The following is a 26990-nucleotide window of genomic DNA, read 5'->3' on the forward strand; positions in this document are numbered from 1 at the left end:
CATCTGTCAACTGTGCCCTTCTACATTCACTAGGAAACTTGGTTGATTACTCCATTGTAAAGACACTACCATCAGTTAGCCTCACTACATCACTAGGAAGCTTGGTTGATTACTCCATTGTAAAGACACTACCATCAGTTAGCCTCACTACATCACTAGGAAGCTTGGTTGATTACTCCATTGTAAAGACACCATCATTCAGTTAGCCTCACTATATCACTAGGAAGCTTGGTTGATTACTCCATTGTAAAGACGCTACCATTCAGTTAGCCTCACTACATCACTAGGAAGCTTGGTTGATTACTCCATTGTAAAGACACTATCATTCAGTTAGCCTCACTACATCACTAGGAAGCTTGGTTGATTACTCCATTGTAAAGACACTATCATTCAGTTAGCCTCACTACATCACTAGGAAGCTTGGTTGATTACTCCATTGTAAAGACACTATCATTCAGTTAGCCTCACTACATCACTAGGAAGCTTGGTTGATTACTCCATTGTAAAGACACTATCATTCAGTTAGCCTCACTACATCACTAGGAAGCTTGGTTGATTACTCCATTGTAAAGACACTACCATTCAGTTAGCCTCACTACATCACTAGGAAGCTTGGTTGATTACTCCATTGTAAAGACACTACCATCAGTTAGCCTCACTACATCACTAGGAAGCTTGGTTGATTACTCCATTGTAAAGACACTACCATTCAGTTAGCCTCACTACATCACTAGGAAGCTTGGTTGATTACTCCATTGTAAAGACACTATCATTCAGTTAGCCTCACTACATCACTAGGAAGCTTGGTTGATTACTCCATTGTAAAGACACTATCATTCAGTTAGCCTCACTACATCACTAGGAAGCTTGGTTGATTACTCCATTGTAAAGACACTACCATTCAGTTAGCCTCACTACATCACTAGGAAGCTTGGTTGATTACTCCATTGTAAAGACACTATCATTCAGTTAGCCTCACTACATCACTAGGAAGCTTGGTTGATTACTCCATTGTAAAGACACTACCATTCAGTTAGCCTCACTACATCACTAGGAAGCTTGGTTGATTACTCCATTGTAAAGACACTATCATTCAGTTAGCCTCACTACATCACTAGGAAGCTTGGTTGATTACTCCATTGTAAAGACACTATCATTCAGTTAGCCTCACTACATCACTAGGAAGCTTGGTTGATTACTCCATTGTAAAGACACTACCATTCAGTTAGCCTCACTACATCACTAGGAAGCTTGGTTGATTACTCCATTGTAAAGACACTATCATTCAGTTAGCCTCACTACATCACTAGGAAGCTTGGTTGATTACTCCATTGTAAAGACACTATCATTCAGTTAGCCTCACTACATCACTAGGAAGCTTGGTTGATTACTCCATTGTAAAGACACTATCATTCAGTTAGCCTCACTACATCACTAGGAAGCTTGGTTGATTACTCCATTGTAAAGACACTATCATTCAGTTAGCCTCACTACATCACTAGGAAGCTTGGTTGATTACTCCATTGTAAAGACACTATCATTCAGTTAGCCTCACTACATCACTAGGAAGCTTGGTTGATTACTCCATTGTAAAGACACTACCATTCAGTTAGCCTCACTACATCACTAGGAAGCTTGGTTGATTACTCCATTGTAAAGACACTATCATTCAGTTAGCCTCACTACATCACTAGGAAGCTTGGTTGATTACTCCATTGTAAAGACACTATCATTCAGTTAGCCTCACTACATCACTAGGAAGCTTGGTTGATTACTCCATTGTAAAGACACTATCATTCAGTTAGCCTCACTACATCACCAGGAAGCTTGGTTGATTACTCCATTGTAAAGACGCCATCATTCAGTTAGCCTCACTACATCACTAGGAAGCTTGGTTGATTACTCCATTGTAAAGACACTACCATTCAGTTAGCCTCACTACATCACTAGGAAGCTTGGTTGATTACTCCATTGTAAAGACACTACCATCAGTTAGCCTCTTGCTCTTTCTGTCGTATGATCTAAAATAAGGAGCGGCGACAACAAGGTTCTAGTTCCAGACTGTTTATTAACCTAACCCTCGCATGTCATACATACATAGGTACATAGGTACGGATACCCCCAAGGGACATCCTACTACACTTTCCCTACAGTCACCATGTATTCAAACTGTATTTGTGCTGAGGCCAATTCAGTATTCTTACATATATGGTACATGGCAACAAGAAGCATAGAGTTGGCCAACACATACAGTACAAAATGGATACAATCAAATGTATTTTACAAAGCCCTTTTAACATCAGCAGTTGTCAGAAAGTGATTTACAGACACCCAGCCTAAAACCCCAAAGAGCAAGCAATGCAGATGTAGAAGCACAGTGGCTAGGAAAAACTCCATAGAATGGCCAGAACCTAGGAATAAACCTAGAGAGGAACCAGGCTCTGAGAGGTGGCCAGTCCTCTTCTGGCTGTACCAGGTAGAGAGGAACCAGTCTCAGAGGGGAGGGCCAGTCCTCTTCTGGCTGTACCAGGTAGAGAGGAACCAGGCTCTGAGAGGTGGCCAGTCCTCTTCTGGCTGTACCAGGTAGAGAGGAACCAGTCTCTGAGGGGTGGCCAGTCCTCTTCTGGCTGTACCAGGTAGAGAGGAACCAGTCTCAGAGGGGAGGGCCAGTCCTCTTCTGGTTGTACCAGGTAGAGAGGAACCAGTCTCAGAGGGGTGGCCAGTCCTCTTCTGGCTGTACTGGGTAGAGAGGAACCAGTCTCAGAGGGGAGGGCCAGTCCTCTTCTGGGTAGAGAGGAACCAGTCTCAGAGGGGAGGGACAGTCCTCTTCTGGCTGTACCAGGTAGAGAGGAACCAGTCTCAGAGGGCTGGCCAGTCCTCTTCTGGGTAGAGAGGAACCAGTCTCAGAGGGCTGGCCAGTCCTCTTCTGGGTAGAGAGGAACCAGTCTCAGAGGGGTGGCCAGTCCTCTTCTGGGTATAGAGGAACCAGTCTCAGAGGGGAGGGCCAGTCCTCTTCTGGCTGTACTGGGTAGAGAGGAACCAGTCTCTGAGGGGTGGCCAGTCCTCTTCTGGCTGTACTGGGTAGAGAGGAACCAGTCTCAGAGGGGAGGGCCAGTCCTCTTCTGGCTGTACCAGGTAGAGAGGAACCAGTCTCAGAGGGGTGGCCAGTCCTCTTCTGGCTGTACTGGGTAGAGAGGAACCAGTCTCAGAGGGGAGGGCCAGTCCTCTTCTGGGTAGAGAGGAACCAGTCTCAGAAGGGAAGCCAGCCCTCTTCTGGCTGTACTGGGTAGAGAGGAACCAGTCTCAGAAGGGAAGCCAGCCCTCTTCTGGCTGTACTGGGTAGAGATATAAGAGTAGGTGTGCTTGACTGTTTCATCATCAGTACTGTATGAGTCCCAGCTTGACTGTTTCATCACCAGTACTGTGTGAGTCCTAGCTTGACTGTTTCATCACCAGTACTGTGTGAGTCCCAGCTTGACTGTTTCATCATCAGTACTGTGTGAGTCCCAGCTTGACTGTTTCATCACCAGTACTGTATGAGTCCCAGCTTGACTGTTTCATCATCAGTACTGTATGAGTCCCAGCTTGACTGTTTCATCATCAGTACTGTATGAGTCCCAGCTTGACTGTTTCATCACCAGTACTGTATGAGTCCCAGCTTGACTGTTTCATCATCAGTACTGTATGAGTCCCAGCTTGACTGTTTCATCATCAGTACTGTGTGAGTCCCAGCTTGACTGTTTCATCACCAGTACTGTATGAGTCCTAGCTTGACTGTTTCATCATCAGTACTGTATGAGTCCCAGCTTGACTGTTTCATCACCAGTACTGTATGAGTCCCAGCTTGACTGTTTCTTCATCAGTACTGTATGAGTCCCAGCTTGACTGTTTCATCACCAGTACTGTATGAGTCCCAGCTTGACTGTTTCTTCACCAGTACTGTATGAGTCCCAGCTTGACTGTTTCATCACCAGTACTGTATGAGTCCCAGCTTGACTGTTTCATCACCAGTACTGTATGAGTCCCAGCTTGACTGTTTCATCACCAGTACTGTATGAGTCCCAGCTTGACTGTTTCATCACCAGTACTGTATGAGTCCCAGCTTGACTGTTTCATCACCAGTACTGTATGAGTCCCAGCTTGACTGTTTCATCACCAGTACTGTATGAGTCCCAGCTTGACTGTTTCATCACCAGTACTGTATGAGTCCCAGCTTGACTGTTTCTTCATCAGTACTGTATGAGTCCCAGCTTGACTGTTTCATCACCAGTACTGTATGAGTCCTAGCTTGACTGTTTCATCACCAGTACTGTATGAGTCCCAGCTTGACTGTTTCATCACCAGTACTGTATGAGTCCCAGCTTGACTGTTTCATCACCAGTACTGTATGAGTCCTAGCTTGACTGTTTCATCCCCAGTACTGTATGAGTCCCAGCTTGACTGTTTCATCACCAGTACTGTATGAGTCCCAGCTTGACTGTTTCATCACCAGTACTGTATGAGTCCTAGCTTGACTGTTTCTTCATCAGTACTGTATGAGTCCCAGCTTGACTGTTTCATCACCAGTACTGTATGAGTCCTAGCTTGACTGTTTCATCACCAGTACTGTATGAGTCCTAGCTTGACTGTTTCATCACCAGTACTGTATGAGTCCCAGCTTGACTGTTTCATCACCAGTACTGTATGAGTCCTAGCTTGACTGTTTCATCACCAGTACTGTATGAGTCCCAGCTTGACTGTTTCATCACCAGTACTGTATGAGTCCTAGCTTGCCCACTTTGCTTGTGTCGCTTACAAGTGTCTCACTGAATGGTATCAGATTGTTATTACCACTGAGACACACCACCATTGACCCCTTATTCCAAAACCTGTCAGAGAGAATCCAGATCCACACTGACTTGTGATGCTACGGTACTCTCTTCCCCCCCAACACATCCTAGTGTGAGATCAAGGTTGACTTTGGCTATGCTTCGGCATTCACACGGTGTTATGCACTATTTAACGCCCAAGATAAATTGTGTGAAACCTGTCACCTGCAATCAACCAATTCATGCACAACCTAGCATGAACTCAAGTACGCATGCACAAAAAGATACACACACACAAGCTCTCTTTCTCGCTCTCACACAAATAAACACACATACACTCTCTCTCTGTTTCTCTATCTGTTTCTCTCTCTCTCTGTTTCTCTTTTTCTCTCTCTGTTTCTCTTTTTCTCTCTGTTTCTCTCTCTCTCTGTTTCTCTTTTTCTCTCTGTTTGTCTCTCTCTCCGTCTCTCTCTGTGTTAATCTTTTTCTCTGTTTGTCTCTCTCTCTGTGTTTCTCTTTCTCTCTGTTTGTCTCTCTCTCTGTCTCTCTCTGTGTTTCTCTTTCTCTCTGTTTGTCTCTCTCTGTCTTTCTCTTTTTCTCTTTTTCTCTTTCTCTGTCTGTCTGTCTGTCTGTCTGTCTGTCTGTCTGTCTGTCTGTCTGTCTGTCTGTCTGTCTGTCTGTCTGTCTGTCTGTCTGTCTGTCTGTCTGTCTGTCTGTCTGTCTGTCTGTCTGTCTGTCTGTCTGTCTGGTGTGTGAAGAACATCCTTCCAGACAGACCAGTTCAACAAACCCCTGTTGCTACAATGGCTGTGTTTACACCGGCAGCCCAATTCTGATATTTTGAAACGAATTAGTCTTTAGACCAATCAGATCAGATCTCTTGTCAATCATTGGACAAAATATCTAAATTCGACTACCTGTATAAACACAGCCAATGACACAGCAAAGCCCTCCTGAGGCATGCTGGGATATTTATGGAGCTGAGGTAAGGAGGATGGCCTATAGCCTCAAGGTATCTCACGGAAACTGGACAGGGCTTTTTCACCATCCTGTACTAGCCAGCTAAAGCACCAACCCAGATCAGTAAACTTTAAAACATGCTTTTAACCTTTATGTCAGGCTTAAAATGTATCCTTCAGCCCGTAGAGTCATACCTTAGCCCCTAATCATGTCTTAGCCCATAGAGTCATACTATGGTCCTTAATCATACCTTAGCCCCTAAAGTCATACCTCAGCCCCCAGAGTCGTACCTCAGCCCTTAGAGTCGACCTCGCCCCTAGAGTCGTACCTCGGCCCCTAGAGTCGTACCTCGGCCCCTAGAGTCGTACCTCAGCCCCTAGAGTTGTACCTCGACCCTAGAGTCGTACCTCAGCCCCTAGAGTTGTACCTCGGCCCCTAGAGTTGTACCTTGGCCCTAGAGTCGTACCTTGGCCCCTAGAGTTGTACCTCGGCCCCTAGAGTTGTACCTCAGTCCCTAGAGTCGTACCTCAGCCCCTAGAGTCGTACCTCGGCCCCTAGAGTCGTATCTCAGCCCCTAGAGTTGTATCTCAGCCCCTAGAGTCGTACCTCAGTCCCTAGAGTTGTACCTCAGCCCCTAGAGTCGTACCTCAGTCCCTAGAGTTGTACCTCAGCCCCTAGAGTCGTATCTCAGCCCCTAGAGTCGTACCTCGGACCCTAGAGTCGTACCTCGGCCCTAGAGTCGTACCTCGGCCCCTAGAGTCGTACCTCGGCCCCTAGAGTCGTATCTCAGCCCCTGGAGTCGTACCTCAGCCCCTAGAGTCGTATCTCAGCCCCTGGAGTCGTATCTCAGCCCCTAGAGTCGTATCTCAGCCCCTAGAGTCGTATCTCAGCCCCTAGAGTCGTATCTCAGCCCCTAGAGTCGTATCTCAGCCCCTGGAGTCGTATCTCGGCCCCTAGAGTCGTATCTCGGCCCCTAGAGTCGTATCTCGGCCCCTAGAGTCGTATCTCAGCCCCTAGAGTCGTACCTCGGCCCCTAGAGTCGTACCTCGGCCCCTAGAGTCGTACCTCGGCCCCTAGAGTCGTACCTCGGCCCCTAGAGTCGTACCTCAGCCCCTAGAGTCGTACCTCAGCCCCTAGAGTCGTATCTCAGCCCCTGGAGTCGTATCTCAGCCCCTAGAGTCGTATCTCAGCCCCTAGAGTCGTATCTCGGCCCCTAGAGTCGTATCTCAGCCCCTAGAGTCGTACCTCAGCCCCTAGAGTCGTATCTCAGCCCCTACCCTAGAGTCGTATCTCAGCCCCTAGAGTCGTATCTCAGCCCCTAGAGTCATACCTCAGCAGTTATCACCATCTAGTGTATATGTCGCTCTGCATTTAGTAAATACCCTCATTCAACACAGACCTACAATATGAAGGACTCAAAAGTTGTTTTTTTTTCAATTACTCAACTGAAAATGTGTTGTATTATTAGGTGTATCCCCTGGATGCCTCGTAGAAAACAATTCAAACACATTTACATACAGTCATAATTTACCAGGCCAATATCAGTCTGTCAGATACTTACAGTCTCGGCAGCCAAAGTGACCGAGACATTTCATAAGGATGGTGACTCAATATTATGATTGATGGTGTTTGTATTAAGTCCTGATGGATTGTGATAGTATTTTAATGAGCTGGGCTGTGTATTGGCTTTCCCATTAAATAGAAGGAAACCATCCATTTCCTAACAGATGTTGTAGATTATAGGGTGGTTGAGGACGTCCTGTGGGACATATGTGTCTGTGAGAGTGTGTGTGTGTGTGTGTGTGTGTGTGTGTGTGTGTGTGTGTGTGTGTGTGTGTGTGTGTGTGTGTCTACAGAGATCCGTCAGACACTGTATCAATGATAATCCACATGTTCACTATGTTCATACAACCTGAAACTACATCCTACATCCTGTTTTTTACCCTCATCGTTCTCTAGGATGTTTCCACTCTTGAGTCTATCGGATTTATTATAATGGTGAGTCACACACACACACAGTCTCTCCCTCCAAGGAGACCTCTCTCTGATGGGAGGAACAACTCTCCTGGTTCTCTATGCCAAGCAACCTCTGATGGGAAGAACAAACCTCCTGGTTCTCTATGCCAAGCAGCCTCTGATGGGAGGAACAAACCTCCTGGTTCTCTATGCCAAGCAGCCTCTGATGGGAGGAACAAACCTCCTGGTTCTCTATGCCAAGCAGCCTCTGATGGGAGGAACAAACCTCCTGGTTCTCTATGCCAAGCAACCTCTGATGGGAGGAACAAACCTCCTGGTTCTCTATGCCAAGCAGCCTCTGATGGGAGGAACAAACCTCCTGGTTCTCTATGCCAAGCAGCCTCTGATGGGAGGAACAAACCTCCTGGTTCTCTATTCCAAGCAGCCTCTGATGGGAGGAACAAACCTCCTGGTTCTCTATGCCAAGCAGCCTCTGATGGGAGGAACAAACCTCCTGGTTCTCTATGCCAAGCAGCCTCTGATGGGAGGAACAAACCTCCTGGTTCTCTATGCCAAGGTGACTATAACAAAGATCCCTCAGGTACTATGCCAGGCATATGGAGAAAATAAGCAGAATTAAATGTTATTGTATGTTAAAAAAAAGATAAACACTTTGAATACTATTACCATGGCTGGTATACAGTTGAAGTCGTAAGTTTACATACACCTTAGCCAAATACATTTAAACTCAGTTGTTCACAATTCCTGACATTTAATCCTAGTAAAAATTCCCTGTCTTTGGTCAGTTAGGATCACCACTTAATTTTAAGAATGTGAAATGTCAGAAGAATAGTCGAGAGAATGATTTATTTCCAATTTTATTTCTTTCAACACGGGTAGCCTTCCACAAGCTTCCCACAATAAGTTGGGTGAATTTTGCCCATTCTTCCTGCTGGTGTAACCGAGTCAGCTTTGTAGGCCTCCTTGCTCGCACACGCCTTTTCAGTTCTGCCCACAGATTTTCTATAGGATTGAGGTCAGGGCTTTGTGATGGCCACTCCAATACCTTGACTTTGTTGTCCTTAAGCCATTTTGCCACAACTTTGGAAGTATGCTTGGGGTCATTGTCCATTTGGAAGACCCATTTGCGACCAAGCTTTAACTTCCTGACTGATGTCTTGAGATGTTGCTTCAATGTATCCACATAATGTTCTTCCCTCATGATGCCATCTATTTTGTGAAGTGTACCAGTCCCTCCTGCAGCAAAGCACCCCCACAACATGATGCTGCCACCCCCATGCTTCACGGTTGGGTTGGTGTTCTTCGGCTTGCAAGATTCCACCTTTTTCCTCCAAACATAACGATGGTCATTATGGCCAAACAGTTATTTTTTTGTTTCATCAGACCGGAGGACATTTCTCCAAAAAGTACGATCTTTGTCCCCATGGGCAGTTAGAAACCGTAGTCTGGCTTTTTATGGTGGTTTTGGAGCAGTGGCTTCTTCCTTGATGAGCGGCCTTTCAGGTTATGTTGATATAGGACTCGTTTTACTGTGGATATAGATACTTTTGTACCCGTTTCCTCCAGCATCTTCACAAGGTCCTTTGCTGTTGTTCTGGGATTGATTTGCACTTTTTGCACCAAAGTACGTTCATTTCTAGGAGACAGAACGTGTCTCCTTCCTGAGTGGTATGACGGCTGTGTGGTCCCATGGTGTTTATACTTGCGTACTATTGTTTGTACAGATGAACGTGGTACCTTCAGGCGTTTGGAAATTGTTCCCAAGGATGAACCAGACTTGTGGAGGTCTACAATTTTTGAAGGTAGGCCTTGAAATACATCCACAGGTACACCTCCAATTGACTCAAATTATGTCAATTAGCCTATCAGAAGCTTCTAAAGCCATGACATCATTTTCAAAAAATTTCCAAGCTGTTTAAAGGCACAGTCAACTTAGTGTATGTAAACTTCTTACCCATTGAAATTGTGATACAGTGAATGATAAGTGAAATAATTTGTCTGTAAACAATTGTTGGAAAAATTACTTGTGTCATGCACAAAGTATTCCAGTGGGTAAATGATGTCCTAACCGACTTGCCAAAACTATAGTTTGTAACAAGACATTTGTGGAGTGGTTGAAAAACGAGTTTTAATGACTCCAACCTCAGTATATGTAATCTTCTGACTTCAACTGTACATACATACATAAACACACACACACACACACACACACGCACACGGGCATGCACACACACACGAGCTTGCACACACACACACGAGCATGTACACACACACACACTCATGGGCACACACACACACACACACGCACGCACACACACACACGGGCATGCACACACACACACGAGCATGCACACACACACACGAGCATGCACACACACACACACACTCATGGGCACACACACACACACAGGCAAGCACACACACACACGGGCCATTTCTGTCAGAAAGAGGAGAATTAGCGATGAGTTTTTCTGTCTGTCTCTGGGTCTGTAGCTTTGCTAACAGAGGACCAGAGCCACCAGGCCCATAACAAAGAGACCACTTAGGAGGCCAGACACAGATGGCATTGTGGGTCCAGCCGTCACAGTCAGTACCTCCTGTCATCGCCGTCGCCCAGTGACACTGACAGACAGGGACCTGAGTCGTGTTCAGCAGGGCACACTTTAGGAAACATTTTGCAACAAAAATCTGTATTCTTATTGGACAAGTTCACGTAGCCTGTGCTTGTTACTCCATTTCAAAACGTTTCCTCCCTACTGAACACAGCCCCTGTATATCTCTGTTCGTAACACAGTGTAGAATGATCAGCAGGAACACAAGATGTCCAGAGAGTAGCGGCCAGTCTGATTAGACTAATTAATGGATACTGTATCTACTCTCCACATCTCCCAATAAAGAAACCACTCTCCTTCCTTCTACCTTCCTCTGTGACCTTCACAAGATGTCCGTTCTTATCTCCAGTCTCACTGAAACAACACGTACAAAGTGAATCTACCATTTTGATTGGATTCCAGGGTCTCCATGATTAGCATACTAAGGCTGGTGAAGGGATCTGAGGTCGTAAAATTCTAATTCAACAACAGTATTAAAGTAGTACTACAATAATCTCAGTGAAGTGGGACATCTGCTGGGCAAAATTGTGAACTACACTTAAAATGAAACAGCCAAGAGCTTGCATAGGCCTTTACCCCTATCTCTGTCTCTGGTACTGAAAGGAAACCCAGAAGGAAATAGGCTACACATGAGGAGAGGTTGTAAAACTATAGAGACTTCTAGCCACTGGCAGGTCCTAGGTAGGGGGTGAAGATACTGTGTTGATGATGAAGCCATAGCAGCTCTCTGCAATCTGAAGCCAATACTAAAACACAGAGAATCCTGTCCAGATTAGCCCACCCTCAGCATTCCTCTTTATTCCAACTCTATAACAGCACACAGACATTGGTCATTCCTGTACCCTGTAACTCAACACTTTAACAAGGCAATTACAGCTAGTCTCACACAGACAGAGACCTGAGCACCTATCAACCAATCAATCTAATGTATTTATAAAGTCCTTTTTACATCAGCCGATGTCACAAAGTGCTATACAGAAACCCAGCCTTTAACCCAAAACAGCAAGCAATGCAGATGTAGAAGCACTGTGGCTTGGAAAAACTCCCTAGAAATGCAAGAACCTAGGAAGAAACCTAGAGAGGAACCAGGCTCTGAGGGGTGGTCAGTCCACTTCTGGCTGTGCCGGGTGGAGATAATAACAGTACATGGCCAACATGTTCAAACGTTCATAGATGACCATAGATCACAGTGGTTGTAGAGGGTGCAACAGGTCAGCACCTCAGGAGTAAATGTTAATTGGCTTTTCATAGCTGAGCATTCAGAGTTTGAGAAAGCAGGTGCGGTAGAGAGAGACAGTCGAAAACAGCAGGTCCGGGACAAGGTAGCACGTCCGGTGAACAAGTCAGGGTTCCATAGCCGCAGGCTGAACAGCTGAAACTGGAACAGCAGCACAACCAGGTGGACTGGGGACAGCAAGGAGTCATCAAGCCAGTTAGTCCTGAGGCATGGTCCTAGGGCTCAGGTCCTCTGGGAGGGAGAGAGAGAGAGTATTAGAGAGAGCATACTTAAATTCACACAGGACACCGGATAAGACAGGAGAATTACAACAGATATAACAGACTGACCCTAGCCCCCTGAAAAGCTATTGCAGCGTAGATACTGGAGGCGGAGACAGCATCTGTCTTTTCACAGGTATGCTAATGAGTCCAACCCTGCAACGGCCAGATAAGATGCTAATGACCTGAATTAGGCCTGGCATTAGAGAATGAAACTGCACACCTTGCAGTGGAGGTAGACGCTATAACAATGGATGTATATTATGGAGCAAGACAGCAATAGGGAAGGGAAGGTTGATTGGTCAAATGCACATGACACATACAGACAATGAGGATGGTAGACCTCTACTGGTTGAAGACAGGCTTGGTCAGATCACCACTTCACAGTGAGGATGGTAGGCCTCCACCAGTGGAGGCTGCTGAGGGGAGGACGGCTAATACTAATGGCTGGAATGGAGCGAATGGAATGGCATCAAAGGAACTTAAAACTCTCCATCCTCTGTCCCGTCAATGTAGATAGGGGGCTGCTCCCTCTGCTGTTTCCTGAAGTCCACGATCATCTCCTTTGTTTTGTTGACATTGAGTGAGAGGTTGTTTTCCTGACACCACACTCCGAGGGCCCTCACCTCCTCCCTGTAGGCCGTCTCGTCGTTGTTGGTAATCAAGCCTACCACTGTAGTGTCGTCTGCAAACTTGATGATTGAGTTGGATGCGTGCATGGCCACGCAGTCATGGGTGAACAGGGAGTACAGGAGAGGGCTGAGAACGCACCCTTGTGGGGACCCAGTGTTGAGGATCAGCGGGGTGGAGATGTTGTTACCTACCCTCACCACCTGGGGGCGGCCCGTCAGGAAGTCCAGGACCCAGTTGCACAGGGCGGGGTCGAGACCCAGAGTCTCGAGCTTAATGACGAGTTTGGGGAGTACTATGGTGTTAAATACTGAGCTGTAATCGATGAACAGCATTCTTACATAGGTATTCCTCTTGTCCAGATGGGTTAGGGCAGTGTGCAGTGTGATGGCGATTGGGTCGTCTGTGGACCTATTGGGGCGGTAAGCAAATTGGAGTGGGTCTAGGGTGTCAGGTAGGGTGGAGGTGATATGGTCCTTGACTAGTCTCTCAAAGCACTTCATGATGACAGAAGTGAGTGCTACAGGGCGGTAGTCATTTAGCTCAGTTACCTTAGCTTTCTTGGGAACAGGAACAATGGTGGCTCTCTTGAAGCATGTGGGGACAGCAGACTGGGATAAGGATTGATTGATTATGTCTGTAAACACACCAGCCAGCTGGTCTGCGCATGCTCTGAGGACGCGGCTGGGGATGCCGTCTGGGCCTGCAGCCTTGCGAGGGTTAACACGTTTAAATGCTTTACTCACGTGAAGGAGAGCCCGCAGATTTTGGTAGCAGGCCGTGTCAGTGGCACTGTATTGTCCTCAAAGCGAGCAAAAAGTTGTTTAGTCTGTCTGGGAGGAAGGCATCAGCTGGTTTTTCTTTTGTAGTCCGTGATTGACTGTTGACCCTGCCACATACCTCTCGTGTTTGAGTCGTTGAATTGCGACTCCACTTTGTCTCTATACTGACGCTTATGCCGGTGACCTTCTATTCTAGTTACTGTAACATGCCGGTGACCTTCTATTCTAGTTACTGTAACATGCCGGTGATCTTCTTTCTAGTTACTGTAACATGCCGGTGACCTTCTATTCTAGTTATTGTAACATGCCGCTGACCTTCTATTCTAGTTACTGTAACATGCCGGTGACCTTCTATTGTAGTTACTGTAACATGCCAGTGACCTTCTATTCTAGTTACTATAACATGCCGGTGACCTTCTATTCTAGTTACTGTAACATGCTGGTGACCTTCTTTCTAGTTACTGTAACATGCCGGTGATCTTCTATTCTAGTTACTGCAACATGCCGGTGATCTTCTTTCTAGTTACTGTAACATGCCGGTGACCTTCTATTCTAGTTATTGTAACATGCCGCTGACTTTCTATTCTAGTTACTATAACATGCCGGTGACCTTCTATTCTAGTTACTGTAGCATGCCGGTGACCTTCTATTCTAGTTACTGTAACATGACGGTGACCTTCTATTCTAGTTACTGTAACATGCCGGTGACCTTCTATTCTAGTTACTGTAACATGCCGGTGACCTTCTATTCTAGTTATTGTAACATGCCGCTGACCTTCTATTCTAGTTATTGTAACATGCCGGCGACCTTCTTTGTAGTTACTGTAACATGCCGGCGACCTTCTTTGTAGTTACTGTAACATGCCGGTGACCTTCTTTCTAGTTACTGTAACATGTCGGTGACCTTCTTTCTAGTTACTGTAGCATGCCGGTGACCTTCTATTCTAGTTACTGTAACATGCGGGTGACCTTCTATTCTAGTTACTGTAACATGCTGCTGACCTTCTATTCTAGTTACTATAACATGCCGGTGACCTTCTATTCTAGTTACTGTAGCATGCCGGTGACCTTCTATTCTAGTTACTGTAATGGTATGTGACATCACAAAGAAACTAATCTCCTGTTTTTCTCCCTAAACCAGCTCTGTGACTCTAGCCCCGCCCTTCTACATGTCTTCCTTTTATTCCGACAACACCATTGGTCCATCTCATATGAGATCACCACTCTCTGACTAACAGTCTCATACCTCTGTCTTATACCTCATATCTCTGTGTGTCTGCTCTGTAGCTACTTATCTCTGTGTGTCTGCTCTGTAGCTACATATCTCTCTGTGTCTGCTCTGTAGCTACATATCTCTCTGTGTCTGCTCTGTAGCTACATATCTCTCTGTGTGTCTGCTCTGTAGCTACATATCTCTCTGTGTTTCTTTGCTCTGCAGCTACATATCTCTCTGTGTGTACAGCATTCTTTCTGATTTTACCCATTTCTGTTTTCATCCATCTCTACCTCAACTTTTTCCTCTCAGTTGCCTCTCTCTATTCTCTCTGTCTCGCTCTCTCTCTTTCTCTGTCTCTGTCTCTCTTTGTAATAGTCTACATTCACCTCTGCTACCTGCGGTCTCACTATGAGTGGTAATCTGTGGACGGAGGAGCAGTTCAACTGTCCTGTGTGCCTGGACCTCCCCAATGAGCCAGTCACCATCCCGTGTGGCCACAGCTACTGCATGTGCTGCATCAAGGACTACTGGAGCAAGGACGACCCTCGCTCCCCTGGAGTCTACAGCTGTCCCCAGTGCCGCCAGACATTCTGTCCCAAGCCCTCCTTGTCCAGGAACACCATGCTGGCAGAGGCCGTGGAGCAGCTCCGCAAGGGGGCCCTCACCACCTCCGCCAGGGAGTCCATCCGGAGCGCCCACCGTGCCAACACCATGGGTAGAGCCAAGGGAGGTTCCCGTGGTGGTGGTGTCAGCCAGCTGCCAGCCATGTCCGTGCCCTGTGACACGTGCCACGGCGCTGGAGACCAGCGGGCTGCGGTGAAGTCTTGCCTGGTGTGTATGGCGTCCTACTGCGAGGCCCACCTGAAACCGCATCAGACGAAAGCGGAGTTGAAAAAGCATGAGCTGATTGCGCCCACGGGCAAGCTGGCGCAGAAGATCTGTACCGAGCACAAGTACCTGCAGGAGTTCTACTGTCGTCGGTGCCAGATGTTTGTGTGCTGGCTGTGCACCAGTAACCAGCACAAGGACCATGAGACCACCTCCACCAAGGCAGAGCGCACGGAGAGACAGGTAAGCCCTCAGACATACAGTGCATTCGGAAAGTATTCAAACCCCTTGATTTTTTCCACATTTTGTTACGTTACAGCCTTATTCTAAATTCGAATTATTTTTTTATATTCTCAAACAATATACAAACAATACCCCATAATCACAAAGCGAAAACAGGTTTTTAGGATTTTGTTCAAATCTATTCAAATATAAAACTGAAATATCACATTTACATAAGTATTCAGACCCTTTACTTAGTACTTTGTTGAAGCACATTTGGCAGCGATTACAGCCCTGAGTCTTCTTGGTTATGATGCTATAAGCTTGTCACACCTGCATTTCAGGAGTTTCTACTATTCTTCTCTGCAGATCGTCTCAAGCTCTGTCAGGTTGGATGGGGAGCGTCGCTGCACAGCTATTTTCAGGTCTCTCCAGAGATGTTAGATCGGGTTCAAGTCTGGGCTCTAGCTGGGCCACTCAAGGAAATTCATAGACTTGTCCCGAAGCCACTCCTGCGTTTTCTTGGCTGTGTGCTTAGGGTTGTTGTCCTGTTGGAAGATGAACCTTCACCCCAGTCTGAGGTCCTGAGCGCTCTGGAGCAGGTGTTATCAAGGATCTCTCTGTACTTTGCTCCGTTCATCTTTCCCTCGATCCTGACTAATCTCCCAGTCCCTGCCGCTGAAAAACATCCCCACAGCATAATGCTGTCACCACCATGTTTCACCTTAGAGATGGTGCCAAGTTTCCTCCTGACATGACACTTGGCATTCAGGCAAAAGAGTTCAATCTTGGTTTCATTAGACCAGAGAATCTTGTTTCTCATGATCTAAGAGTCCTTTAGGTGCCTTTTAGCAAACTCCAAGCGGACTGTCATGTGCCTTTTACTGAGGAGTGGGTTCCGTCTGGTCACTCTACCATAAAGGTCTGATTGGAGGAGTGCTGCAGAGATGGTTGTCCTTCTGGAAGGTTCTCCCACTCCACAGAGGAACTCTGGAGCTCTGTCAGAGTGACCATCGGGTTCTTGGACACCTCCCTGACCAAGGCCCTTCTCCCCCGATTGCTCAGTTTGGCCGGGCGACCAGCTCTAGGAAGAGTCTTGGTGGTTCTAAACTTCTTTCATTTCAGAATGATGGAGCCCACTGTGTTCTTGGGGATCTTCAATGCTGCAGACATTTTTTGGTACCCTTCCCCAGATCTGTGCCTAGACACAATCCTGTCTCGGAGCTCTACAGCCAATTCATTCCACCTCATGGCTTGGTTTTTGCTCTGATATGCACTATCAACTGTGGAACCCTATATAGACAGGTGTGTGCCTTTCCAAATCATGTCCAGTCAATTGAATTTACCACAGCTTGACACTAATCAAGTTGTAGAAACATCTCAAGGATGATCAATGGAAACAGGATGCACTTGAGCTCAATTTTGAGTCTCATAGCAAAGGGTCAGAATACTTATGTAAATAAGGTATTTCAGTTTTTTTTGTAATACATTTGCAAAAATGTCTAAAACCCTGTTTTCGCTTCGTCATTGTGCGGTATTGTGTGTAGATTGGTGAATAATTTGTATTTATTGAATCCATTTTAGAATAAGGCTGTAACGTAACAAAATGTGTAAAAAGTCAAGGGGTCTGAATACTTTCCGAATGTGCTGTACATGGACACCACCATACCCACCCACTAATGTGATCAACTGCTTGGCACAAGACTGTTATCCCGCTGAACCAAAGGCTAGTCATTCGCTCTGGGAGCTAACGCAAGTCTTCAGGTCTCAGGCAACAAAACAACACCCAATCAGGTCCTGTGTGGCTCTGTATGCAAAGCCAAGGTTCGATTCCCGCTGGGGCCACACATTTTGGATGAAAGAGTTTACTAAATGGTATATATTATTATTATAATATTAATCAAACACACCACCATGTACAGACTCACTCCACAAAAACATGTAAATACATTCTGATCAAAACATCCATACAGGTTGCTGGGCTGTCTATGTCCCTCACAGCTGATCTGGCCACACCTAGAAACTGCCTCTCATTCAGCCTTTGCTGTGGTGATTCATTAGAAGTCTGTGTGTGTGTGTGTGTGTGTGTGTGTGTGTGTGTGTGTGTAGAGTAAGGTGGTGCCATATCTTAGGTGATTATGTAGTTGTCTTTGTGGGCCAGTGAGCATTCCAGACTGCATTCCAGTCCATTCAGGAATGAGTTGATGTGACTGTGACTGTGTTTTGCAGAAAGAGCTGGCTGAGGTGCAGACAGAGAATCATCAGAGACTGAAAGAAAGAGAAGGAGAGCTGAAAGACATGAAGAAGATGCTGGAGGCAACAAAGGTAAGGGCTTAGGACACACTACACTACACTATACCCCACTACACTACTCTACACTACACTATACCCCACTACACTACACCCCACTACACTACACCCCACTACACCCCACTACACCATACCACACTGCACCCCACTACACCACACTACTCTACACCCCACTACACTACACCCCACTACTCTACACCCCACTACTCTACACCCCACTACTCTACACCCCACTACACTATACCACACTGCACCCCACTACACTATACCACACTGCACTACACCCCACTACACTATACCACACCCCACTACACCCCACTACACTATACCACACTGCACTACACCCCACTACACTATACCACACCCCACTACACCCCACTACACTATACCACACCCCACTACACCCCACTACACTATACCACACCCCACTACACTATACTACACCACACTATACTACACCACACCCATTTTTACATTTTTGTCATTTAGCAGACGCTCTTATCCAGAGCGACTTACAGTAGTGAATGCATACATTTCATACAATTTCATACATTTCATACATTTTTTTCTGTGCTGGCCCCCCATGGGAATCGAACCCACAACCCTGGCGTTGCAAACACCATGCTCTACCAACTGAGCTACAGGGAAGGCACCCCACCCCACTACACTACACTATACCCCACTCCACTCCACTACACTATACCCCACTACACTACAGCACACTACACTCCACCCCACTACACTACACTATACTACACTCCACCCCACTACACTATACTACACTACACTACTCTACACTCCACCCCACTATACCTCACTACACTCCACTACACTATACCCCACTACACTACAGCACACTATACCCCACTACACTACACCACACTCCACCCCACTATACTACACTACACCACACCACACTACACTACACCACACTTCACTACACCACACTACACTATACCACACTGCACTACACCCCACCCCACTACACCCCACCCCACCCCACCCCACCCCACTACACTACACCCCACTACACTACACCTCACTATACCCCACTACATCCCACCTCACTATACCCCACTACACCACACCGCACTACTATACACTACACCCCACTGCGCTATACCACACTACTATACACTACACCCCACCCCACCACACTACACCCCACTACACTACACCAGTGTGTGTGTGTGTGTTTGTGTTCCTCAGTGAGTACCTTTCTATGCACCTCCATACAGTACCAGTGTGCGTATGTCTTCATACCTATGTTTGTGTCCCCAGCGCTCAGCAGACAGGGTACATGATGACACAGCGACGGTGCTGTCGGAGCTCCAGCGCTCGGTGGAGAGGCTCCAGGAGCTGGTGGAGGGTGTGATGAACCAGGCTGGGCAGGAGAAAGTAAGCGAGGCCCAGGACGTGGTGGACAAGCTGGAGGCCGAGATCTCTGAGCTAAAGAGGAGAGACAAGGACATGAAGGAGGTGTTCCGCTGCGAAGACAACATCCACTTCCTAGAGGTGGACGCTTTTCTCTTTCTGTGACCCTTTTATATATTTTTGATCCAATTTAGCTGCATGCAGCTGGTTGATGCAGCTGGTTGATGCAGCTGGTTGATGCAGCTGGTTGATGCAGCTGGTTGATGGCCATATTGGACATGGCTGCCAGGGGGGGAAAGACCACATCTGGGATGGGTCAATAGTTAAAAAGCAGCAGTGCTCTAGTCATGTTTGAAATGCGCTGCTTCTATCACAAAAGGCATTATTTCTTAAATGACGTGCCTTCTCTTCCTGTCGTTGCCTTTCTTTCTGTCTTCATTTTTCTATCTCTGCCCTCTTCCATCCCATCCTCTTCTCCTCCTTCTCCTCCTCCTCCTCCTGTGAGCCGCCCTCCAGACCTGTGAGTCTCTGTGCAGCCCGTTTGAGTGTAATGATCTGTCGTGTGTGGTGGCCAATCCAGAGGCTACGTTTGAGCCTGTACGTGAAGCCATCCTGAACCTACGGGAGAGAGTGGAGGACATGTGCAACGTGGAACTGGGCAAGATCACCAAGACAGGTGTGTCAGAGTGGAGGACACGCATACTACACACACACACACATCGACTCACACTCACACATTGACTCACACACACACACAGACTCACACACACACAAAGGGCACTACTAGCAGAGCTCTCCATTACCTTGTTCACTATAAATATTGTCATAAAAACTAAGTATTTTTCCGCACTATGTTATAGACTGATATCAGTGGATCAATACAATGTCAATATGTTAATAAACTGTTATTTCTCATCCTTCTCTTCAGTGAATGATACAACACTGTTCACCTTAGGAGACAAAGGTGAGTTCTGTTCCAGAGGATGTCTCTAGCTCTGGTCCAGGGTGTTCTTTGGGGCTTGAAGAAGGCTCAGCATCAGCAAGCCTCTCGTAATGCCCTGGACCAGAGCTAGAAGCCATCGATTACCAATAAACATTTAAATCGTGGATTGACAGACTGTACTTACTCACTGCACTGTTTCCCCATCATAGCAAAACAAAATGGCGGCCAGAAGACAGGAGGGTTCAGGAGTTGTGAGTAGTTTCTCCCATTTCTTTATTGGTAGTGTGAGTTAGACTTTAATAATTCACTGAGATTGTGAACTAATCTGAATTGGACATTTTAGTCAACAGTAAATAATGTGAGGAATGGCAATATTTCATTTCCGCAGTGCAAATGCTTTATGCTCAGTGTCTGTTCCTTTTGGTGCTGGTCTTTTCACTTCTCTAGTTGAGTGATTGGTCATCGTCATTAACTGTGCAGTTTGGATATGAAATACGTAACCTGAAATAATGATTTATTGTTCCTGATGAAGTATCGTCATAGTCAGGTTTTTAATAGTTAAACAGTATGTTTTTAATGGTTAAACAGTATGTTTTTAAAGGTTAAACAGTATGTTTTTAATGGTGAGCGCTGCGCCTTTTTCTTTTCAATGACTATTCCACAGTGTTTTCTGGTCTGGGATCCAAAACAACAACAACAAACAACATCCGTCCTGCAGGTATGTACTGTAGCGACTGTTTCCTGTATGGTTTTAACATGTGGTTTGTGATAGGTCATTGAATGACACATAATGATGTTCGTCGTCGTGTTTCAGCTCCCACACCGACTGTCTCCGTGGCGGTTCGGGGTCCTAACTCACGTGGTAGGGTGATGTCATGTGGCTAGTTTCATCACTAATCTCACTATGACGATCATGATCAAACATTAGATCAGCTTAATCATGTCTCCTTCTGTAGGTGTAGGCCTGCGCTCTCAAGATGTTAGGAGCAGAGAGGAACCACGAGGTCAGACGTGTGTGTGTGTGTGTGTGTGTGTGTGTGTGTGTGTGTGTGTGTGTGTGTGTTTGCGTGCAAAGGGGTTTAAACTATCTTCTACCTCTTTCCTTTAGCTGACAGAGACAAGCCGAGGAGAGAGGAGAGAAAACCAGGTAACACACACACACACACACACACACAGAAAAGCCCAGAATTTCTTTGTGAACATAACCGGTTCCACAGGTTGGCCTGCCTCACAAGAGGAACATTTCCTTATCATCTGTGTATGGTCCTTCTTCCTGTCTCCTCCATCCGTACTGTGTCACATCCTGAACCTCTTAAGAATAACTGCAGATATCAGTTCCATAAATGTATCTCTGACCACCTCCCTAAGGTGGTCTTGACCAATACTACAAGTTCAGTCATCATTAGAGTGTTTATGAAATCTACTCAACTGCCTCGCTTTTCCTCTCATTCTCTCTCTATGCAATCAGAAAGGCGTCCGGATACATAGGTTTGGTTTGATCCTAGCAAAACCTGGATAGGTGAAGCGAACGTCTGTGCTCACATACTCCCTCATGATCGTCGCTTAAAAAATTTGAAAAGCGTCAATATTACTGTTGTTTGTCCCTCTTGAAGCACCGTAGCAACAACATACCCAGTAATACTTTCTCAAAATAGTCTGAATTAATCTAAGATAAATCAAGAAATCTTTTATTCATTTTGACGTTTTTGCCAATGAGGTCTTAGTCGCATCATTTCACATCTAACATGTTTGGTGCAGTATTTCTCAAGTGAAAAAATCTGCATGAAAACTAGTCATCTCTTGTTGAATGACAAACACTTAATTGAAGAATCCCGTCTATAATTCCCAATCTTACTAGGAGTAGTCCTGTTGACCAATCTCTGATGAAGGGCGTATAGACTTTGGCTACCGAACTTCCACTTGCCTCTAGAAAAAATGTAGTGTATGCGAACAGCCAAGTAAACGCCTGGCGAACACCAAAATCAACCAAAATATCACAAAAATGTTTCATAATATATGATTGAACTGTTTCAACTGGGAAGCACGCGACAGACTTTAAGCTTACCGTATGTTTTGTAGTCGAAACAGTTTAAGCATTTATTATGATGAAACGTTGTGACGTTTTGGTTCGGCAACACAACATTTTTCCTTGAGGCAAGTCGATGTTCGTTAGTCCGAAGTCTACGCCCCTTCGTCGGTGATTGGTCAACAGTATTACTGGACTAGGTACTGCTCCTAGTAGGAGTGGGAGCAATGAACGGGATTGTTTGCTGGCTAGTTTTAATGCACATTTTTTCACTTGAGAAATACCGCACCAAATATTTTAGTTAGATGTAAAATTGCGCGACTAGGACCTCCTTGGCAAAAAACATAAAAAATAATTACAGATTTCTTGATTTATCTTTATTATTTGCTTCTATTTTGAGGAAGTGTTACTGGGTATGTTGTTGCTACAGTGGCTCAAGCGGGACAAAACAGTAATACTGAGATTTTTCAAGCAAAGGTCGTTTCAACAGACGTTCGTTTCACCTAGCTGAGTTCTGCTAGAAGCAAACCGAACCTATGTATGTGGACGCCTCTAGACTCATCAAGCCATGCTCACCCAGTAATACCTCTCGTCTCTCCACAGCCAGAGAGGCAGCCCCCAGACCAAGCACCAGATCTAGTCCCACTCAGAGCCGGAGAAAGCCAGCCAAAAATAGCCCTACCCAAAGTCGAAGAGAGACGCGCAGACGCAGTCCCAGTCCAAGTCGTAGAGAGCCAGCCAGTCCCAGCCCCACTCCAAGTCGTAGAGAGCCAGCCAGACCCAGTCCAAGTCGTAGAGAGCCAGCCAGTCCCACTCCAAGTCATAGAGAGCCAGCCAGACCCAGTCCAAGTCGTAGAGAGCCCGTCAGTCCTACTCCAAGTCGTAGAGAGCCAGCCAAACCCAGCCCTACTCCCAGCCGGAGAGAGACACCCAGACCAGAACCCACCACCACCCCTACCCCCGGTGCTGTTACCAAAGCCACCCCAGCCTCAGGAGCTTTCAGCCGGATGGGCTCCATAGCAAGTCTCTTCCGCTCCCATCGACGTGCCACACCGGCACCTGGGCCAGTCAACAACAACACTGGTGGAGTTAACCCATGTGAGTCCCGACCAGAGAGAATGATTGTGGCCTCTAGTCGCCAAAAGGCCGTATTAGCACGGGTAGCGCCATTGAGGGCTTCCACCATTTTAATGTAGTCAACTGGGTGGCTTCCAACTTCACTGGATAATCTCTCCTGGTGACATTCTTGGAGTCATTAGAAAGGGGCATCAGGAGGGATCAGCCAATCGTGAAAATGGAAATTGCCTCAATGGCGCTGCCCATGCTGTCACAGACTCTATAATGGCACAGATACAAAGATGAGTCCTCTATATATCTCTATGGTCCCGACCCTCAACGCTTTAACCCCATCAGAGGTCATACACCCTGGTCTTACTAGCCTTTCACCAGTGTAGACACTGAATAATGTACCTCAAAATGTACCTTGCAGGTGCCACAGCACATTGTTAGAAATCATGTCTATAAACACCATACTGTTTTGACAGGGGGGATGGGTGCACTGACTGAATCCCAACCAGAAGTGAATACCAGCCTTTTCCTGGATCCACTGACCCCTGACCCCATCATGAATCAGATGCCAGCTTTCCCTGCATGTGAGACATCATTCATTCCTTTTCTCCAGTTCTGAGGAAAGCATTTTGCCCTATATTTACAGTTGCCCTTGTTGTGATCAGTGGTGTAAAGTACTTAAGTAAAAATACTTTAAAGTACTACTTAAGTAGTTTCTTGGAGTATCTGTACAATACTATTTCTATTTTTGACAACTTTTACTTTACTACATTCCTAAAGAAAATAATGTCCTTTTTACTCCATACATTTTAACTGACATCCAAAAGTACTTACATTTTGAATGCTTAGCAGGACAGGAAAATGGTCCAATTCACACACTTATAACGAGAACACATGGTCATCCCTACTGCCTCTGATCTGACTAAACACATATGCATCTTTTGTAAATTATGTCTCAGTGTTGGAATGTGCCCCTGGCTATATGTACATTTTAAAAACTAGAAAATGGTGCCGTCTGCTTTGCTTAATATAAGGAATTTGAAATTATTATTACTTTTACTTTTGATACTTAATTATATTTAGAACCAAATACTTTTAGACTTTTACTCAATAAGTATTTTACTGGGTGACTTTCACTTTTACTGGAGTAACTTTCTATCAATGTATCTACTGTATACTTTTACTCAAGTTGGGTACTTTTTCCACCACTGGTTGTGATCCTCTCCCCTCATACTGCCTGTCTTCGTCTCCTGTAGTGAGGGAGATAGACATCTCTAGCATCCAGGCCCCAGAGCCCAGGAGCAGAGAGGAGTTCCTGCAGTGTGAGTATAGAACAGCTAAACATGTACACAGATACAGCCTGTTCCAGTTAGCTCCCTACCCTGCCGCCTTGGCCCTCACCCTTCCATGTTTGCAGATATGGAGGGAAAGATATAAGCAGTGTAGCACCCACCATATTGATTCCAACTTTCAGATCTGAAAACTTCAGAAGGTTTGGGCCAAAGGGAAGGAGTACTCACAACAGCCGACTACCAAATCTGCAAAGTCCTTATCCCCACACCTTAACTATTCATCCATCCCTCCACTCTCCCCCAGATGCCTGTACCCTGACCCTAGACACGAGGACAGCCCACCGACGTCTGAGCCTGTCGGAGGGCAACACCAAGGCCACCCTACAGGGGGCAGGGCAGCCCTACCCAGACTGCCCCCAACGCTTCGATGGCTGGACCCAGGTGCTGTGCCAGGCCCCCCTGTCCGCCCAGCGTTGTTACTGGGAGGTGGATTGGCGAGGGAAGGGGTCAACAATGGGCGTGGCTTATGGAGCCCTGAGCAGGAAGGGGGCGGACGCCAGGGCGGGGCTTGGCTACAATGCCCAATCATGGAGCCTGGAGCTGTCGGATACGTGTTGCACGGCAATGCATGACAATGAGAAGAGGGAGATCCCGGTGACGTACTCGCCGCGTCTGGGGTTGTTCCTGGACCTCAACGCGGGCACCCTGGCGTTCTATAGCGTGGCGGAGAGCATGGCGCACCTGCACACGTTCCGCGCCAACTTTACACAGCCACTGTATGCAGCCTTCGGGGTGGGGAGTGGGGTTGGTGTTGGACTGGACTTTGCTCTGGGTCAGTTCAGCCAGACATCCGACAGCATCAAGATCTGCCCCGCGTGACGAGACCTACGACCTCTGTATAGATCTGCCCCGTGTGACGAGACCTACGACCTCTGTATAGATCTGCCCCGTGTGACGAGACCTACGACCTCTGTATAGATCTGCCCCGTGTGACGAGACCTACGACCTCTGTATAGATCTGCCCCGTGTGACGAGACCTACGACCTCTGTATAGATCTGCCCCGTGTGACGAGACCTACGACCTCTGTATAGATCTGCCCCGTGTGACGAGACCTACGACCTCTGTATAGATCTGCCCCGTGTGACGAGACCTACGACCTCTGTATAGATCTGCCCCGTGTGACGAGACCTACAACCTCTGTATAGATCTGCCCCTTGTGAGACCTACGACCTCTGTATAGATCTGCCCCGTGTGACGAGACCTACAACCTCTGTATAGATCTGCCCCGTGTGATGTGACCTACGACGTCTGTATAGATCTGCCCCGTGTGACGAGACCTACGAGCTCTGTATAGATCTGCCCCGTGTGACGAGACCTACGACCTCTGTATAGAGCTGCCCCGTGTGACGAGACCTACGACCTCTGTATAGATCTGCCCCGTGTGACGAGACCTACGACTTCTGTATAGAGCTGCCCCATGTGATGTGACCTACGACCTCTGTACAGAGCTGCCCCGTGTGACGAGACCTACGACCTCTGTATAGAGCTGCCCCGTGTGATGTGACCTACAACCTCTGTATAGATCTGCCCCATGTGACGAGACCTACGACCTCTGTATAGAGCTGCCCCGTGTGATGTGACCTACGACCTCTGTATAGAGCTGCCCCGTGTGACGAGACCTACGACCTCTGTATAGAGCTGCCCCGTGTGATGTGACCTACGACCTCTGTATAGAGCTGCCCCGTGTGAGACCTACGACCTCTGAATAGACCTGCCCCATGTGATGTGACCTACGACCTCTGTACAGAGCTGCCCCGTGTGACGAGACCTACGACCTCTGTATAGAGCTGCCCCGTGTGATGTGACCTACAACCTCTGTATAGATCTGCCCCATGTGACGAGACCTACGACCTCTGTATAGAGCTGCCCCGTGTGATGTGACCTACGACCTCTGTATAGAGCTGCCCCGTGTGACGAGACCTACGACCTCTGTATAGAGCTGCCCCGTGTGATGTGACCTACGACCTCTGTATAGAGCTGCCCCGTGTGAGACCTACGACCTCTGAATAGACCTGCCCCATGTGATGTGACCTACGACCTCTGTATAGAGCTGCCCCGTGTGATGTGACCTACAACCTCTGTATAGATCTGCCCCGTGTGACGAGACCTACGACCTCTGTATAGAGCTGCCCCGTGTGAGACCTACGACCTCTGAATAGACCTGCCCCATGTGATGTGACCTACGACCTCTGATTCCCATCTGCTATCACCGCTTTATATGACATAATTTAACAAGAATTAGTTTGTTTCCTAAACATTTACAAAACAGCCCAAGTGCTGCACTTCTGACAAACAAATGATGTACAAACACTAATAGAAGACTGAACTGACAAATGGTGTGGGGTGTAGTGTGTATGTACACACACACGTCCATTAGTTATAAC

At 46.8% G+C, this 26990-nt stretch overlaps 1 protein-coding gene across 1 annotated transcript; it reads left to right on the forward strand.

Annotated features, from left to right (window-relative positions):
- The first annotated feature begins 14652 nt into the window (after positions 1–14652).
- Positions 14653–26517, forward strand: LOC115196488 (uncharacterized). The gene is made up of 14 exons (XM_029757367.1): positions 14653–15553; positions 17762–17857; positions 19124–19357; positions 19733–19892; positions 20145–20180; positions 20369–20410; positions 20824–20877; positions 20974–21021; positions 21116–21163; positions 21268–21306; positions 22789–23283; positions 23730–23837; positions 24510–24575; positions 24850–26517. The coding sequence occupies exons 1-14, from the start codon at positions 14891–14893 to the stop codon at positions 25422–25424; spliced, it is 2664 nt and encodes an 887-aa protein (XP_029613227.1). The 5' UTR covers positions 14653–14890; the 3' UTR covers positions 25425–26517.
- Positions 26518–26990: the final 473 nt, after the last annotated feature.

Source organism: Salmo trutta, chromosome 6, assembly GCF_901001165.1.
Source record: "Salmo trutta chromosome 6, fSalTru1.1, whole genome shotgun sequence".
Lineage (NCBI taxonomy): Eukaryota > Metazoa > Chordata > Actinopteri > Salmoniformes > Salmonidae > Salmo > Salmo trutta.

Coding starts and splice junctions, on each gene's coding strand:
- LOC115196488 (XM_029757367.1), top strand. CDS start 14,891: ATGAGTGGTAATCTGTGGACGGAGGAGCAGTTCAACTGTCCTGTGTGC. Junction 19,893..20,144: donor GGGCAAGATCACCAAGACAG/GTGTGTCAGAGT, acceptor CCTTCTCTTCAG/TGAATGATACAACACTGTTC. Junction 21,164..21,267: donor GAGCAGAGAGGAACCACGAG/GTCAGACGTGTG, acceptor TCTTTCCTTTAG/CTGACAGAGACAAGCCGAGG.